At 45.2% G+C, this 18,341-nt stretch overlaps 1 protein-coding gene across 8 annotated transcripts in view; it reads left to right on the top strand.

Moving 5' to 3' along the window:
• The window catches only part of PDE8A (phosphodiesterase 8A), a 523,736-nt gene that overhangs the window by 498,243 nt on the left and 7,152 nt on the right, over positions 1 to 18,341 (top strand). For all 8 annotated transcript variants that reach the window (XM_073568515.1, XM_073568511.1, XM_073568512.1 and 5 more), the window contains 3 exons: positions 3,177 to 3,309; positions 11,925 to 12,092; positions 15,792 to 15,921. In XM_073568515.1, the coding sequence (XP_073424616.1) occupies positions 3,177 to 3,309; positions 11,925 to 12,092; positions 15,792 to 15,921 (431 nt within the window). The remainder of the gene's footprint in view (positions 1 to 3,176; positions 3,310 to 11,924; positions 12,093 to 15,791; positions 15,922 to 18,341) is intronic.

Here is an 18,341-nt window from a genome sequence, read left to right on the forward strand (position 1 = left end):
GGTCTTGTAAACTGCAGTGTCTGTTCACATGGCATGCATTTTGATAGCGCTGGGCAGCCCGCCTGATCTAATAGAAGGGTGTCACTACTGGACTGTTAACTTGGATGCTGTGCATTGCCACAGTGTGAACAGCACCGCATACAAGTTTTTATTGTGCATCAGTATACCAAGCAACCGCCCCCTCTATGGATTGGTAGGATGTGAGCGGCTGTCTCATTGGTATTCTTGCACCTGTGTAGCCATCTTAATTATATGGGTCCACTGCATCCTGATAGTGCATTTGTCTGGAGGCCTGGACAGGTAAACCTCTCTGCTTTTTTGCTGTTTTCTTCTATTTAAACTAATACCTAAGGCTAAGGGTGACTTTTCTTATGTCCCTCCAGCATTGGAAAAAAACACCAGAAGGAAACTGTTGTGAGAATAGATTGCTATAGGATCGTTCAGATTCTTCCGGTGCATTAGGTTTTGCGCCGGATTCTTCAAGGAGCTGGATCAGAAAATGCTGCTAGGCCGATTTGTAAATACTTTTACGTCACAAAAGTGAAAAGCCTCATATTATTTGCACAACGCAGAGTTGTGCAAAAAAACCGGCGACTTTTGGTGTCACTTTGGATCAGCCGATTTGATTCAGCTTCACTGAAATGGTCAGAGCCGAGACAGAATGTGGCGCCCATCCAATTTATGAAAAGTGGTTTTGTTTTTTTACTCCAGAAATGCTGCTTCAGTCCACGACTGGAGTAGCATTTCTGACACGCTAAATGGAAATCCAGTCTCAGATATTCATGTACACTGTCTGACCAAAGGCTCACATAAGGGCCCTTAGCCAAACTATCTTTAACCCCTTAGTGACAAAGCTAATCTTGACCTTAAAGGGGATATCCAGCACTTTAAAAAAAAAATATGCCTAAGCACAAACAGGCTGGTAGTTGCTACCTACCTGCCTGTTGTGCCTGACGCCATTCTCTGCCAGCACAGAGCAGTCGCAGACTTCCGCTGACATCACGTCAACAGAGCGGCAGTTTGTCTTCCTGTTGATATGGCGGGACTAATGGTCTCATGCTGATTGACAGCTGGCTGTCTGTTGCCTACTTGGGGAAGCCGTCTGTGATTCAGCATGATGCCAGTAGTCTCGCCCTCTCAACAGGAAGAGAAACTGCTGCTCTGTTGACCAATGCCAGGTACAGCAGACGGGTAACTGCCTCTGTTAGAAGACTACATGCCTTTTTTTCTGGGTTTTTTTTTAATTCCCGGATTTAATGACCTGGCCAAATTTAAATCTGACCAGTGTCACTTTATGTGGTAATAACTCTGGAGCGCTTCAACAGATCTCAGTAAGTCTGAAATAGTTTTTTCGAGACATATTGTACCTAATGTCAGTGATAAATTTTGGTTAATATGATTTGCGTATATTTTTGAAAATATCGAAAAGTTGACAAAAAAATTGAAAATTTTGCAATTTTCAAGCTTTAAATTCTTATGCCCTTAAATCAGATAGTTATATCACAAAAAATAGTTAATAGCATTTCCCATATGTTTATTTTACATCTGCATCATTTTTTAAACTTTTTTTTGTTAGAAAGTTATAGTTCAAAGTTGATCAGCAATTTCTCATTTTAGCAACAAAATTTACAAAACGATTTTTTTAAGGGACAAAATCACATTTGAAGTGACTTTGGGGGCCTGCATAACCGAAAATGCCCAAAAGTGACACCATTCTAAAAACTGCACCCCTCAAGGTGCTCAAAACCACATTCAGGAAGGTTATTAACCCTTCAGGTGCTTCACAGGATTTAATGGAATGTGGAAGGCAAAAATGAACATTTTACATTCACTTTTAAAAACTTTACTTTAGCCCCAAATGTTATACTTTCCCAAGGGTAACAGGAGAAAATGAACCCCAAAATTTGTTGTGACATTTCTCCAGAGTACGCCGATACCCCATATGAGGGGGATAACTACTATTTGGGCAGGGCTCGGAAGAGAATTTTTAGACCGCAAAAATGGCTGGAATCGAGAGCGGATGCCATGTCACTTTGGAGAGCCCATGATGTGCCCAAATAGTTGAGACTAAACCCCACAAGGATTTTATCCAGGATTATAGTGAGAATTTTGAACCCAAAGGTACTACTCAGAATTTGGTAACATTCATATTGAATATGTTGTCCTTAATGTTGAGCGCAAGTGCTTGCTATTCGAGTTTGCATCGGGTTCTCAGGTATGCACTAAGTATCGCATTTTTCGCGGCTGTTAGACATAAAAAAAAAAAAACATGCCATCCCCACATTTTTCGGGCTGTCCAACAGCAGCGAACATGCGGGGTGGAGACTCGATCATGTCACTCAAGCACCAGCAATACTCGGTGCATTCCCGAACGCCCCAATGCAAACTTGAGTAGTGAGCATTTGTGTTTAACAGTAGTCGTCATATTGTCGGCATTTTTTTCTACTTTTGAAAAAACACCAACCCTAACACTCAACCCTAATTTCAACCCCAACCCTAACCCTAATGGAAAGGAATGAAAGAAATAAAAATTAGAAAATAAAATCGTTTATCTCACTAAAAAGAATGACACAGAGGGGGATGACATACTAATTATTGGCTTTTGATCACTGTGATAGAATCAATCACAGTGATCAAAAAGAACCAATAGGAAAAATCCCTACTGGTGCCAGATCTCGACGAGCAAACTGCGCATGCGCCCGCCATTTTTCTTCAGGAAGAGGAGGCAGAGGGCCGGGAGACAGAGCGGTAGGAATCGGGAGATGATGGAGGTATCGGGGGGGGGGGGAGGGAGCGCTTGGGGACATCATTCCTGTCTCCTCTGAAATGTATATCATGTCAGAAGAGAGAGAAATTATTTTAATAGCGGGCACACTTCTTTTCTTTTTTTTTTTTTCCCTAAATATATATGTGTGTAATGATTATTGTTACCCTTTGAAAGACTGTGACAGAAGACTAGAAAATCTGCCCTGATTGTGTTCTCGGGGTCTCGGCTACTTGGTAGCTGAGACTCCGGAGATTTCCTAACTCTGGGCAATTGCCGTTTTAATGCGTTTCGACAGTTAAGGGGTTAATATTTGGGTATTTTGGTTTGCTGAGGTGTTTTTAGCAGTGTGCTTTTTAAATACTCTATATCAGTGTACATTTACTTGTTTCATGTTCTCTTATTTGAGCAGAAATGAGTATCGGACTTTGCGTCAAGCAATTATCGACATGGTTTTAGCAACAGAAATGACAAAGCACTTTGAACATGTCAACAAGTTTGTCAACAGCATCAATAAGCCATTAGCTGCATTGGAGGAGAACGGGGTGAGCAGAGCTGTGAATTATTACTTCACTATAAAATATTTCTTGAATGTTACAAATTAATTGTTGATTCTAAATGTGCATTTATAAAAAGAAAAGTAATGCAGAACACAGCAGATATGAAAATATACAGTATTTCCAGAAGCATAGATTTTTGGAGCAAATTAACCTTATTTTTGTTTTCAAGCAAAAGGTATGCTTAAGAAGCCATTTATTATATAGTGCAAAGTCTCTGTCTATGTTATGCTAGCGTAAGAAATACCATTATCGCGAGCAATATCAATATTTAATGACAAGGATACTGAACAATAACATTAAGAAATATCATTATTGACAATACCAATAACAAACGATAAGAATATCGAACAACAACAATTTCCCTACTTGGATTCTAGGGCAAAGAAAGCACACCAAGAAAAGTGTATAAAAGGAAACCATTCTATACCCAGAATGAAATGTGAATTATAAAACTGATAAAACAGATAACCACTCAAAAATCTTCTGATATTACAACAAAGATGCATACGTTTCTTAAAGGGAATCTTACACTGGGTTTTCTCTTTCGTCTCATTGGAGGACACAGGTACTGTGGGTGTATGCTACTGCCACCCGGAGGCTGACACTAAGTGAACAAAAAAAAGGTTAGCTCCTCCTCCGCCGCATACACCCTCGCCCCAATCGCGGACGGAAACCAGTTTTTTGCTTAGTGTCCTGTGGAGGCACACACGTCTGGATGTCTCCAGACTTTTATTTATTTATTTTTTCTTCCTTTTTCTTTTTACTATGAAGATAAGACAGGGGCGACGGACCCTATTGAAAGGGGCCGATCTCCCCAAACCATCAACGGGCGAGCGTGCGTTGAGTATCGTCTCCGTGTATCCTTTCCTGCACCGTGGGACATATCTGGGCCATTTTTCCCCAGACTTCTATTTTTTATTTTGTGAAGATAAGACAGGGGCAACGGATCCTATTGAAAAGGTCCGATTTCCCCAAACCATCAACGGGCGAGCACGTGCGAGTGTCCCTCCACGTATCCTCTCCCGCGACGGGGGACATGATGCCGGACTTAGCCCTGTCCACCCCTAGGTATAGAAACCGTGGGCTTGTACAGAGGCACAAGACTAGTCTGCGCGGCCCCCACGGCTCCACCAACGCTAGACGGCGGTGCTGCAGGGCGGCGGACGGTCCCTCTCCTCACCCTGGAAGGTGGACGGAGCTAGGGTGCCTGCACCGTCCAGAAGATTACCCCCTTCCCTCTACCTGGAATTGTCATGAGGATCTCCTTCGTCAGGTATGGAGGGCTGGGGAGGGTCCCGTGGCAGCGTTCGGAGGGCGTCAGGCATCAGAGGAATGCAGGTGGAAAAGAGGATGTCAGCCCCTTCCCCCCTCCCCCTTCCCTACCCCGGCGCAGTCGCCAAGTTCTGGCGCAGATTCCAGCGCCCATAGAGTGCGGGGTTTCCTGCGCACATCCACCACGCGTCGGGCAGATAAAAAAATTTAGCCCGCGGCTTTGGCCGAGACTAGGCCGAGGGTGGAAGTCCCGCCCCTGGTGTGACTCCCAGCTTCAGTGCAGGGTGGGCCGCGACTGGAGGAGGACATCTCGGCCTACCCAGAGGAGAAACGACGCAAGGGAGCTCAGCAGCAGGCGGGGGGACACAGGATCGGGGTAAGTGTGACCCTGACCCTAGAGCCTGTGCTACGTGCGATTAAAGAGGGCTTTCCTCCTCCTCCTTCCACTCAACCCTCATAGTATAGATTGAGTCTGGCAGGCATTATGGCCGGAAAAGGGAAGTCACACACGTTCCTTTATGCCGCATGAATTTCCTGTGGGGCTATGTTCCCGTGAGCACAGAGTAAAAAGGTATGTGAAGCCTGCGACTCTGAACGTGCCCAGGAGCCCTCCCCTGCGACAGAGCCCAGGAGTCTGGATCCCCCGGAATGGGCCTTATCGCTTTCGCGGTCTATGGAATCGCTGACAAAGGTGATCGAGACCCTTCAAGCCCCAGGTAGGGGCAGAGATGGTGGCTCGCCGGTCTGGGAGGGATCATCCACCTCACAAGAGCCTCCGACCTGCAGGGGCTGCTCTCACTCTAGGCAGGCGCATAGGAAAAGAACCCACACTGCGTCTCTGGGCCCGTCCGGTGCCTCGGCATCCGTGAGCGCAGCGTCTCGTTCACCGTCACCATTATCCGGGAGCGAGCAGAATTCAGGTTATGACACAGATGAGCCCCTGGACCTAGATACTCCAGGGTGTCGGGAAACGGTTGACAGTCTCATTGAAGCAGTCAATCAGACTCTGGGAATCGAGGAAGACGTCTCCCTGGCCTCAGGTCATAAAGTGGCCTTTAAGAGGGCCAAACGACCGCATAGAGTGTTTTGCACTCACCCGGAGTTCGAGGACATAGTACAGCGTCATAGGGAACGACCGGACAGGTGTTTCTCGGGCCAGAAAACACTGGAAGCAAGGTATCCGTTTGCACCAGAGCTCTGTAAGAAGTGGGCGGAATCCCCAGTGGTGGATCCGCCAGTATCGCGCTTGGCCTCAAACTTTATCAGTACCTAGTGTTTCTGCCATTAAAGACCCCACGGATCGGCTCATAGAAAGCTTGACCTGCTCGGTGTATGAGGCATCTGTAGCAGCACTCTCTCCCTCGTTCGCAGCAACATGGGTTGCCAAGGCCATGATGTCATGGTCAGATTCATTAAATAAGGTCCTGTAGGATAGGGACCTGCCGACGGAAATATCAGAGATAGCGAGTCAGATCACGACTGGTGATTACTTAATCAATGCTTCCTTGGATGCGGCTAATTGCGCAGCACTTGCGGCTGCAAATGCAATTGCCATTAGGAGGGCCTTATGGTTAAGGATGTGGCGGGCCGATTCGATTTCCAAAAAATCCTTGACTTCCCTATCTTATCAAGGTGGCCGCCTATTTGGGGAAAAATTAGACCAACTCATCTCTGATGCTACAGGGGGAAAAAGCAGTTTTCTCCCACAACAGAAAATTAAACCGCCTTTTCGCAAGCCTCAGGCACGGTTTCCAGCATTTCGCAACCCCGGGTGGATGGCAGCGGCCAGTTCCGCTGCGCCAGTCCGCTACAACCAAGATAAAGATCGACAGGTCACATATAGAGCCAGCCCGCTGGGCAGGATGCGGGCTCGCCAGCCCAGGTCAAGGGGAATCAGATCCCAAAGATCCTCAGCCAAATGACTCTGGGCGCCCTCTACCCGAAAGTGGCAGGGTAGGCGGCCGCCTGCTCCAGTTTCGCCACATCTGGGTCGCGGTAGCACGCGACTCATGGGTGGCGGAATTGGTGTCCTCAGGGTACAAGATAGAGTTACTCAGGTATCCTCAAAAACGTTTCTTTCTGTCCCAGCTTCCCAAAGTGGAGGCCCAGGCAGAGGCGCTGATGGGGGCCATCGAGTCACTCCAGCGCAACGGAGTCATTATTCCCATACCAGAATATGAGAGGACTCAAGGTTTTTACTCCAATCTGTTCGCGGTCCCCAAAAAGGACGGGACAGTCAGGCCAGTGCTGGACCTAAAGCTCCTGAACAAGTTCATCAGGATCAGACATTTTCGAATGGAATCTCTCCGTTCGGTTATATCGGCCATGGAGCAGGGAGAATACTTGGCCTCGATCGTCGTCCAGGATGCTTATCTGCACGTCCCTATTTTTCCTCCGCATCAGAGGTTCCTACGTTTTGCCATCAACGGTCGTCATTTCCAGTTTGTAGCACTTTCCTTCGGGCTAGCCACCACCCCCAGAAATCGTCATGGCCATTTTACACTCTTGGGGCATAGTCATCTTGCCATACTTAGGCGACCTTTTGGTGAAAGGCCCCTCATTTCGGGCATGTGAGGAAAACGTCAGCATCACGCTGGGTACCCTATCCTGTCTACGATGGTAGGTCAAGAGAAAGAAATCATCCCTTGTCCCAGCCCAAAGGATTTCTTTTTTAGGGATGTTTTTCAACACCTCCCGAGGGTTGGTAATTCTCCCTCAGGACAAGGCTCTAGCGCTCCGGCAAGGAGTCCGGAAGCTGTTGCAACCAGTCCTTCACACCATCCGGTTTGAGATGAGGGTGCTAGGGAAGATGGTGGCGGCAATGGAAGCGATTCCGTTTGCCCAATTTCATCTTCGTCCCCTACAGCACGCCCTCTTGTCATCCTGGGACAAGAACCCATTCACGCTCGATCACCGGTGCCGGTTGTCCCCTCAGGTCAAACAGTCGCTACAGTGGTGGACGAAAAGTTCTTCCCTGCTTCAGGGGAAACCTTTTCCCCCGGATCAATGGCTGGTGGTCACTACCGACATGAGCCTTCTCGGCTGGGGAGCAGTTTTTCGTCACCACATGACCCAGGGGCAATGGTTGAAAAAGGAGGCGCGCCTCCAGATCAACTTGTTGGAGATACGAGCAGTGCGTTTGGCGCTGCAACATTTCCAGCACCTTCTAGCGGGACAGCCTGTCCGGATTCAATCGGAAAATGCCATCGCGGTGGCTTACGTAAATCATCAAGGGGGTACGCGCAGCAAGGCAACCATGCGCGAGGTAGAACACGTACTTCGCTGGGCCGAGAGGAACCACTCGGTAATTTCAGCAGTCCACATACTGGGCGTGGAAAATTGGGCGGTGGACTTCCTCAGCCGGCAGGGGGTCACATCCGGGGAATGGTCTTTGCACCCCAAGGTCTTCCAGCAGATTTGCAAACGGTGGGGGACACCGGATGTGGATCTGATGGCCTCCAGGGTGAACGCCAAGGTGCCCGTGTATGTCGCTCGATCTCGGGACCCGCGAACGATAGCAGTGGATGCGCTGGTTCTGCATGGAACCAGTTTCGCCTTCCATACTTGTTTCCCCCGCTGCCACTGCTCCCGAGGGTCATCAAAAAGATCAAAACAGAAGGGGTTCCAGCGATTCTGCTGGCTCCAGAATGGCCCCGCCGAGCATGGTACGCAGATCTAGTGCAGCTGCTCGCCGACGTCCCTTGGCGACTGCCAGAGAACCCAGATCTACTATTCCAGGGCCCGATCGTCCACCCGAACTCGGGGGCCCTGTGTTTGACGGCTTGGCCGTTGAATCTTTGATTCTGACCCAGGCGGGGCTTGGGCGTGAGGTGGTCGCAACAATGGTTAGCGCCCGGAAGCCTCCCTCGGCAAAAATTTACCATCACACTTGGAAGGTCTTCTTTGGTTGGTGTCGAGATCGCGGGGTTGCTCCACTGATCTTTTCTATCCCCAACATCTTGGCTTTTCTTCAGTCAGGCCTAGAATCAGGGTTGGCCTCGAGCTCCCTTAGGAGACAGATATCGGCCTTGTTGGTCCTCTTCCAGCAAAAAATCGCTACCAATAGGCAGGTGAGAACGTACATCCAGGGGGTTTCACATTTGGTTCCCCCCTATAGGGCGCCTCTAGACTCCTGGGACCTTAACCTGGTCTTGAGTGTCCTGCAGGAAGCTCCTTTTGAGCCATTACAGGAAATTTCTTTGTCGTACCTTTCCCGGAAGGTGGTATTCTTGGTAGCCATAACTTCCATTAGGCGAGTCTCAGAGTTGGTGGCCCTATCTTGTCGAGCACCGTTTCTCACTTTCTTCAAGGATAAGGTGGTTCTCAGACGAGCTCCCCCCTTTCTGCCGAAGGTCGTGTCTTCATTTCACATTAATGAGGACATTGTCCTGCCTTAATTTTGTCCAGCGCCAGTACATCAGGTGGAAAGAGCGCTTCACACATTAGACCTAGTGAGAGCACTCAGAATGTACGTGTCGCGAACGGCGCCCTTTCGCCAGACAGACACGCTGTTCGTGCTCCCCGAAGGGCGCCGGAAGGGGCTCGCAGCCTCAAAGTCGACCATAGCCAGATGGATCCGTCTAACTATTCAAGAGGCCTGCCGCATTAGAGGCACGCCGATTCCAGCAGGGATCAGGGCGCACTCTACTTGGGCAGTGGGCGCCTCTTGGGCGCTTCAGCACCAGGCTTCGGCAGAGCAGGTATGCAAAGCAGCAACCTGGTCCAGCCTGCACACATTTTCTAAACATTACAAGGTGCATACCCAGGCTTCGTCAGATGCGAGCCTGGGTAGGAAAGTTCTCCAAGCAGCAGTGGCGCACCTTTAGACAGGAGGTGCATGTGGCTTGGATCAGTGAGTCAATCTTCCACCCAGGGACTGCTTTAGGACATCCCACAGTACCTGTGTCCCCCAATGAGACGAAGGAGAAACATGGATTTTTGTGAGTACTCACCGTAAAATCTTTTTCTCCGAGATGCTCATTGGGGGACACAGCACCCACCCTGATGGCCAGTTGGCTCTTGTTTATTTAATTAATGTGTTTTCCTTTAAGATTAGGGTGGTCCTTTTCCAGACATTTTGTATTCTGCATTAAGGCTGATTTGTTTTATGTTCTCCTACTGCTGTTGCACTAAACTGGTTTCCGCCCGCGATTGGGTCGAGGGTGTATGCGGCGGCGGAGGAGCTAACCTTTTTTTGTTCACTTAGTGTCAGCCTCCAGGTGGTAGTAGCATACACCCACAGTACCTGTGTCCCCCAATGAGCGTCTCGGAGAAAAGGATTTTACGGTGAGTGCTCACAAAAATCCATGTCTTGCTACCTCATCTGAGAGCAGCATGATGTAAGCAAACAGACCCCGAATCCAACAATGTATCACTCAGTTTACTGGATGCAGCGGTTCTGACACAATCAGAATTTTTAGATTTAGCAATGCAGCAGAGCTGAGAAAGCTAACCCCGCCCATACATGTATGTACATTGTTTATTGACAGCTGCTAATCACAGAAGGGGGCAGAGTCAGACTTGGAATCATGTGTCAGGTAGTCACAGCAATGATAAGTAAACAGTGCAATGCTTGACATGAGACACGTTGTTGAATTCTGTGTTTTAACCTCATACTGTCCTCAGACTAAATAGCAAAAACCTGTTGACAGATTCTATTTAAGCTTGTGGCCATTCACATACTGCCACAGTTACCAGAAAGGTACCCTTCACACACTCCGATCTCTGACTGCAGTCCTTATCTCGCTAGCATCTTCTTCAAGGATCCCTCCCTGATGGTCTCTCTTCCTTCTTTAACCTTCATCATTCTTTCTCCTCTGAGTCACACTTGTGTCCTTTATTTCCTGTACGGGATGCAAGTTATCCACTTCGCCCTCCACCTAGAGACACTGTGATGAAAGAACGAACACTTCTTTCTCAACATTATGGTTACAAGGGTTCCTAATATCATAGGATCAGCATTTTGTTTGGATTAAAGTGCGTGTATTTTAAGAGCAAACACTGGAGTGTTATCGTCTAATTTTATATATTGAATGCCTGTAGCAAATGATGGCGTTGGCTCTTTAACCCCTTAGTGACCGAGCCAATTTTGACCTTGATGACCAAGCCAAATTTTACAATTCTGTCCCTTTATGAAGTAATAACTCTGGAACGCTTCAACGGATCCCACTGATTCTGAGATTGTTTTTCATGACTTACTGTACTTCATGATCGTGGTAAAATTTCTTTGATGTGACCCAAAAGTGACACCATTCTAAAAATTGCACCCCCAAGGTGTTTAAAACAACATTCAAGAAGTTTATTAACCCTTCAGTTGGTTCACGAGACCTGAAGCAATATGGAATGAAAAAATGAAGATTAACTTTAGACCCAGACTTTTTCATTTTCACAAGGGTAACAAGAGAAAATGGACCACAACATTTTTTGTGCAATTTCTCCTGAGTATGCCAGGTCTCAGAAGGGAAGGAGCACCGTTTGACTTTTTGAACACAAAATTGGCTGGAATCGAGAGCAGACACCATGTCTCGCTTGGAGAGCCCCTGATGTGCCTAAACAGTGGAAACCACCCACAAGTGGCCTCATTTTGGAAACCACACCCCTCAAGGATAGAGTCTAACATAGTGATCAAAAGGAACCAACAGGAAAAATTCTCTATTGTTGCCGGGTACCAGTGCATGTGCCCGCCATTTTTTTTCCAGGAAGATGATGCAGGGAGACGGAGCAGGAGGACCCAAGGGATGGCGGAGGTATCTGTGGGGCTTGGAGACCACATTTCTCTCTTCTTTGTTATGTTAGATCATATCAAAGGAGAGAGAAATTAATTTTAAATCAGACTAATGGCGATCAAGTGACAGGGGACTGTAAAAAACGGCCCTGATCATGTTCTCCAGGGTCTCGGCTACCCCTGGTAACGGAGACCCCAGAGATTTTCCGGCACTGGGGGCGCTGAGGAATAAGTGCCCTTAACTTCTGCCATTAATAGACGTGTCGGCGGTCGTTAAGGGGTTAAGATGTGCATCCAGAAACAAGTGCCAAGATAAATGTGCGCTGTCATCAACCTACAGAAATTTTTAATGACCGTATGAAGAATGTTCTGCAGAATGCCCACTTTCTATTGTTGCTTGTGGACTAAGAAAGAGAAGATGTTTTTGTGTTTTATTTCTGCTTTCCTTCAGATGTTAAACCAACTATAAGTGTATTTCCTACCGGGCATGCAGTCTGTTCAGTGATGTAGGTAGACTTTATAACTTCCTGACTTAGCAGTGAGAAGTTGGAAGTTTCTGGTGTTTTACATATGTTGATGATAATTAGGCTTTACTTTTACCTAGGGAAGCATCAGTGAAGATGACTCTGTCAAAAACATACTGACATCTCCAGAAAATCGAATACTTATAAAGAGGATGCTCATCAAGTGTGCTGATATCTCCAACCCATGCCGCGCGCTGGAGCAATGTGTTGAGTGGGCGGGCAGGATATCAGAAGAGTATTTTGCACAGGTAAGGAAGACATTGTAGTCCTGTATTGTTTGAATACTATGGACATAGGGAGCACGGTGGATCAGTGGTTAGCATTGCAGCCTTGCCTCGTTGGGGTGCTGTATTCAAATCCCACCAAGGACAACATCTGCAAGGAGTTTGTATGTTCTCCCCGTGTTTCCGTGGGTTTGCTCTGAGTACTCTGCTTTTATTTTTATAGGAATCAAATCAATACACGTGATACTTCAAAGTTTCAGCCAAAAGTTTTCTACAATCATAATATTAAAGGGGTTAGCCACATATATTTTAACAAATGCCTTGGGGACATGATTTTGTAGCAGTTATCGAATGTTAAAAAAGATAGAAGGACTCTTCATGTCATTTGTATAATGTGGTGATTCAAACCATGGCGGACAAATTATGGCTGAAATGTTGCAAGTACGTGGGTGAAAACACTGTTTATTTTTGGGATTTCTGTGAATATTCCTTATATAGGTATTACAGATTTAGTATTGACCTGCTCCTGTGATGTGCCTTCTGTTTTCTCTTGGGCTACACAGGTCTACATTTTTCACAGTTGATGAAGGATCTTGTGACCAGACCTTTCCATCAGCCTCCTCCCATTGAAAAATAACTTTACTATACACAATAAAAATACAATAAAAATACAATACTTGATTTAATAATGGAAAAACAAAGGCCATTAAAAATCAAGGCTCAATTACTGGGCACAATTGCTAATTTAAACATAATATTTCACCAGGTTTTTGCAATATAATCTGGGAGCAACATAGTGTGGAGACAGAGAACCCGATTCCAGCGATGTGTCACTTACTGGGCTGCTTGCTGTAGTTCTGATCAAAACACGGTTTTATTAGCCAGGTATTATCACTACAGGACTAGTAAAGCTGCTGCTCTCTAGTCCTCTATATTCATAAACTTTGCATAACTTCACCCTCCCTACACTGATTGGCAGTTTTCTGCCTATGCATAGTGTTGTGGGTGAGGTTATACATATTCATTTATGTAATAGATCACAGACTGAATATGAGCCAACAGTGTGATGCAGCAGCAAAAAAGGCAAATGCAATTCTAGGATGTATTACCAGAAGTATACAGTCTAGATCACGTGAAGTCATTATTTCCCTCTACTCCTCTTTGGTCAGACCTCATCTGGAATACTGTGTCCAGTTTTGGGCGCCACATTTTAAAAAAGACATCAACAAACTGGAGCAAGTTCAGAATAGAGCGATCAGAATGGTGACCGGTCTGCAAACTCTGTCTTATGAGGAAAGGTTGCAGGATTTGGGAATGTTTAGCTTGCAAAAAAGAAGACTGAGAGGAGACTTAATAGCTGTCTACAAATATCTAAAGGGCTGTCACATTGTAGAAAGATCATCTTTATTCTCATTTGCACAAGGAAAGACTAGAAGCAATGAGATGAAACTGAAACGGAGGAGACACTGATTAGATATTAGAAAAAACTTTTTGACAGGGTGATCAATGAGTGGAACAGGCTGCCACGAGAAGAAGTGAATAGAAGTCTTCAAACAGAGGCTGGACAGACATCTGACTGGGATGATTTAGCGAATCCTGCTTTGAGCAGGCGGTTGGACCAGATGGCCCAGGAGGTACCTTCCAACTCTACGATTCTATGATTCTATGATTTAATCATGCATGCAGAAAAATCCAAAGGTGTGAACCATTATAGATGCACACTGCTACACCTACCCCATTAATGTAATTGCACAGGATGCTGAAATAAACCAGTGAACAACAGAATAGTGTAAAACAACTGAATCATTAAAAAACTGATAAACCTAGTTATTATAATGTTTATCACGGAAATGGAAATCAAGATAAGAATGTAAAGTTGCAAAAAGCTACAGTTAAAATAAAGTTCAGTAATAAACTTTCAATAAATCAGAGACCAAAATGAAAAAGTATATGGATAAAGCATGCTAGAGCAAAGAAGGCAATATGGGAGGTAAATGTTGATGATCGTAGATCAAACATTTGTTGCTTCATATGATGTTGGATATGATGTTGGAGAGAAGAGGCTCCACAGGTATTCCCAGGCCAAGCCTACCTTCCTCATGGTTTCATATTGTAGATCAGGTCATGTCCTTTCTTTTAAAAATGCAAAACAGAAGCCGCGGAGACACCATCACATGTTTCTCAACACAAGCAATGACCACCCGGGAAGGATCAACCACGGGAAGGGCAGTCTCCAATGAAGGAAACCACCTATGCCAAAACATGGTATCCATCCACAGACAGCTGTTTCGGGGTATTGCCCCTCATCAGTGTGGAGTAGGAAACTGGCTGGTAGGAGCAATGCCTAGTAAAAGACTGTGAAAATGAGGATGAATGAACTCATGGAGATCAACATCCTACACTGCGGAGACACCATCACGTGTTTCTCAACGCAGTGATTCTAGAGCACTGCCCCCATCCCTTATGGGAAATATGCAAAACATGCAAAACAGAAGCCGCGGAGACACCATCACATGTTTCTCAACGCAAGCAATGACCAGCCAGGTCTTTCCCCGGGAAGGAACAACCACGGGAAGGGCAGTCTCCAATGAAGGAAACCACCTATGCCAAAACATGGTATCCATCCACAGACAGCTGTTTCGGGGTATTGCCCCTCATCAGTGTGGAGTAGGAAACTGGCTGGTGTAAAGCTGATATTACCATTATATGGTCACTGTATGGAGGTAATATCAGTCCTAGTCAGCGGTTGTGATTAATGATCAGTGTGGAGTTATCACTTCTGTATATGTTGGTGACATATAGTTATGGTCTGGTGGTATTGGTCTGTTAGGCTATGTTCCCATGATGTGCCTTTGGTGACTTTCTACAGCATTTTTGCACCTATTAGTTAAATTGGGTTTCTTGTGTTTTTTACGCAAGTTTTTGCTGCAGCCCTTTTTCCCTTTTTTGTTACCTCATGTTTTGAATAAAGCTGCTTTGTTTTTCTACTTCCTGATATTTGGCCTTGACAAAACTTTATTGATACAGTCCTGTGGGTATTACATGTGTTGTCACCTTACGATTTTCCACAGCTAATGCAATTCTGTGGACAAAATCCACACATAAAACTCAACATAGTCACAAGAGAAATGGACATATTGTGGATTGGAAACACAGAGTTTATGTTGAGTAAAAAGAAAGCCAGTGTTCAAGAGCCATGTAGCTCGAAACGCATATGGATTGAACTGTTATACACACCGTCTTTTATTTTTAAAGGCTTTCCAATTAAAATTTTGTGTATTATTAATTTTTCCAGTGTGTTAAGCTGGTTCCATTTCTATTTTCATGAGTAAAAAAAGCAGTGAACATGAGATTTCTATAAATCCCATCCACTTTGCTGAAACTGTAAAACATTGCGTTTTTATGCAGTTAAAATAAGAAACGTCAAAACCTTTTAGTGGGAATTTAATCCCATAGTGTATTAATAATAATATTATTTTATCTTGTATAGTGGTATTATTGGAAATTTAGGTATTAATAAATCTTGATTTCCTCCATGCATGGTAATATTAGTAACAGAGACCCCATTTTAGGAAAGTGGATGGTTACAGCATGGGCCTGTGTGCTTTAAAATAACGGCTGAATTTTAGTACCAGTCCATCCCTGATACCATTTGTTAATACAGCAAGAAACATAAATCCATTCTGATCCTGCTTTCCTATCTACATTTTTATTATTTTCCAGACAGATGAAGAGAAGCGGCAAGGTTTGCCCGTGGTAATGCCGGTGTTTGACAGGAATACCTGCAGTATTCCGAAATCTCAGATCTCATTTGTGGATTATTTCATCACTGACATGTTTGATGCATGGGATGGTAAGAGCTGATTTCATTATTACCCATGTATCCTCACTGTTTTGTATGTAAGGGTACCGTTACACTTAGCGATGCACCAGCGATCCCGACAACGATATGGATCGCTGGTGCATCGCTAAGTGGTCACTAGTGAGCTGCCACACAGGCAGATCTCACCAGTGACATCGCAGGGGTCGTGGGTCGCTACTTACCTGTCAGACGCAGCGATCCAGACGTCCTCCCGCCCGCGTCCACGCGTCGCTCGTCGGCGCCACAGGAAGCCCAGCAGGAAGCGCCTGACGAGAAATGATCCAGGACCTTCTCGCACGATCAGCGATGAGCAGCGGGGGAGCCGGTCGGAGGTAAGTATCACACATAGCGATATCGCTAGCAATATTGCTGCTACGTCACAAAATCGGTGACGTTACAGCTATATTGCTAGCGATATCGCTATGTGTAACGGGGGCTTAACAGTTTGCAACTTATTTTAATATATCAATGTGTAGACGATCAGGCCTAAACTCCAGATTGATATTACCTACATTGTTGACTCAAGCTGCATCAGGCGATGTCTGTACAAGCTTCAACATTTTGAAAATGGGTAGAAGGTATCCTATTACAATTAAAAATATAATGACTTCCTAAAATAAAGGGGTTTTGCATTTGTGACACTTACACTATTATCTGCTAAGAAAGCTCTCCTTCAGAGACAGACAGAACGGCCATTTTCATGTTTTAGATATTCCAGAAAATATCCATGATAAGTGATGTTCAGTAATATAAATGCATGGTCCTGTAGAGGTCTAGCAGCTTGAAACCTTCCTGATAACTAGCAAGACAGATGTCCCCAAGCATTGCAACCACAATTTGTAGCAGAGATTGTGTTCCGTACCGCAAAATAGCTGAAAAAGCTAGGTGCTTTCACATTGCATATTTGGTAAATGCGAACTGCTAATAAATTTCTGGACTGGAAATTGTACAAAGTTATTCTATGAATATGCATATAGTTACTGGGTGATCCGCCTTTTAGTAACACTTCATTCAGTGCCTTGACCATATCCATATTCTGCCCATGGACCTGGCAGAATGTATCAGACCATTGCTGTATGATTTTAGCCAAATGTGTTTCACTCTGAAAAGCTGCAGAGTTTCAGAGAAAAACACTGTTTAATGGCCACCAAGGCCTAAGCCATACAAGAGACTGCCTGTGTGGGTCTCGCCTGCCTGTCTGACTAGTCTCCCGCCTGCCTATCCGACTAGTCTCCCATGCAGCTCGGTCCCTGATGGCTATTAAACTATTTTTCTCTGAAGCATTTCAGAGTTAAACATGTATGGATGAAATCATACAGCCACGGTCTGATGCAAGCCGCCCTGGATTACTCGATTGTATCAGCTGTCCGGTTCCCTTTTAAGATGTTTCTAAAAAGTGCCTTGAGTATGTACATACGTGTCACTGAATATACACACATGGACAAAGATGTCAGTACTTTTCTGTTAAAGTAAGAAAAACCCACAATGAAAAAAGTAATTATCAATTTTTATATTTGCTAAATATCAACTAATGAAAATCTGACATTACTTTTGAATTGTGGTGCAAAAAAACAAAGACTTCATTCAGACTAGTTTTTTTGATGTCCGAGAAAAACGGACCCAATGCCATTGGTGCTTTTCATCCATTTCATTAGTGCTCTTCATCACAGTTTCATCAGTTCTTTTTCAATGATGAGAAAAAAAGTTTCTCTACCTTCTATCTGTCAGTGAGAAACACATATTTTTTTTCCATAGATTTTTATTGCTAAGTTTGATCTGACATTATGATCAATATTGAACATGTCTCTCCAATTTTGCAAGGACTATTCAGTTTGAAAAAAAAAAATCATGTATAAAAAGAACTTGGCACTCAACTTAATGCTGGTGAATAGTTGCTTTATTTGTAGTACTAAACAAAAGTTTCGGTCCCAAGGACCTTTATCATTTACGTACTAATAGTTCCAGAACAAGTGTATAGCGGTACAGACAAATATATACGCATCAATAAGATAAACAATCTTAATGCCTTCAATGTTGAAGTGAGTAACAGGCTTAAGGTATTGTCACACTTAGCGATGCACCAGCGATCCCGACCAGCGATATGACGTGGTCGCTAGTGAGCTCTCAAACAGGCAGATCTCACCAGTGACATCGCAGCAGTCGTGGGTCGTTACTTACCTGTCAGACGAGGCGATCCTGACGTCCTCCCGCCCGCATCCACGCGTCGCTCGTCTCCACAGCAGGAAGACCAGCAGGAAGCTGACGACGAGAAACGGTCCAGGACGTTCTCGCGCGATCAGCGATAACCAGCGGGGGAGCGGTCGTAGGTAAGTATCAGACATAGCGATATCGCTAGCAATATCGCTATAACGTCACAAAAACCAGTGACGTTATAGCGATATTGCTAGCGA

This window comes from Dendrobates tinctorius, unplaced genomic scaffold (genome assembly GCF_039654945.1).
Source record: "Dendrobates tinctorius isolate UK_male_01 unplaced genomic scaffold, ASM3965494v1 ptg000022l, whole genome shotgun sequence".
Classification (NCBI taxonomy): domain Eukaryota; kingdom Metazoa; phylum Chordata; class Amphibia; order Anura; family Dendrobatidae; genus Dendrobates; species Dendrobates tinctorius.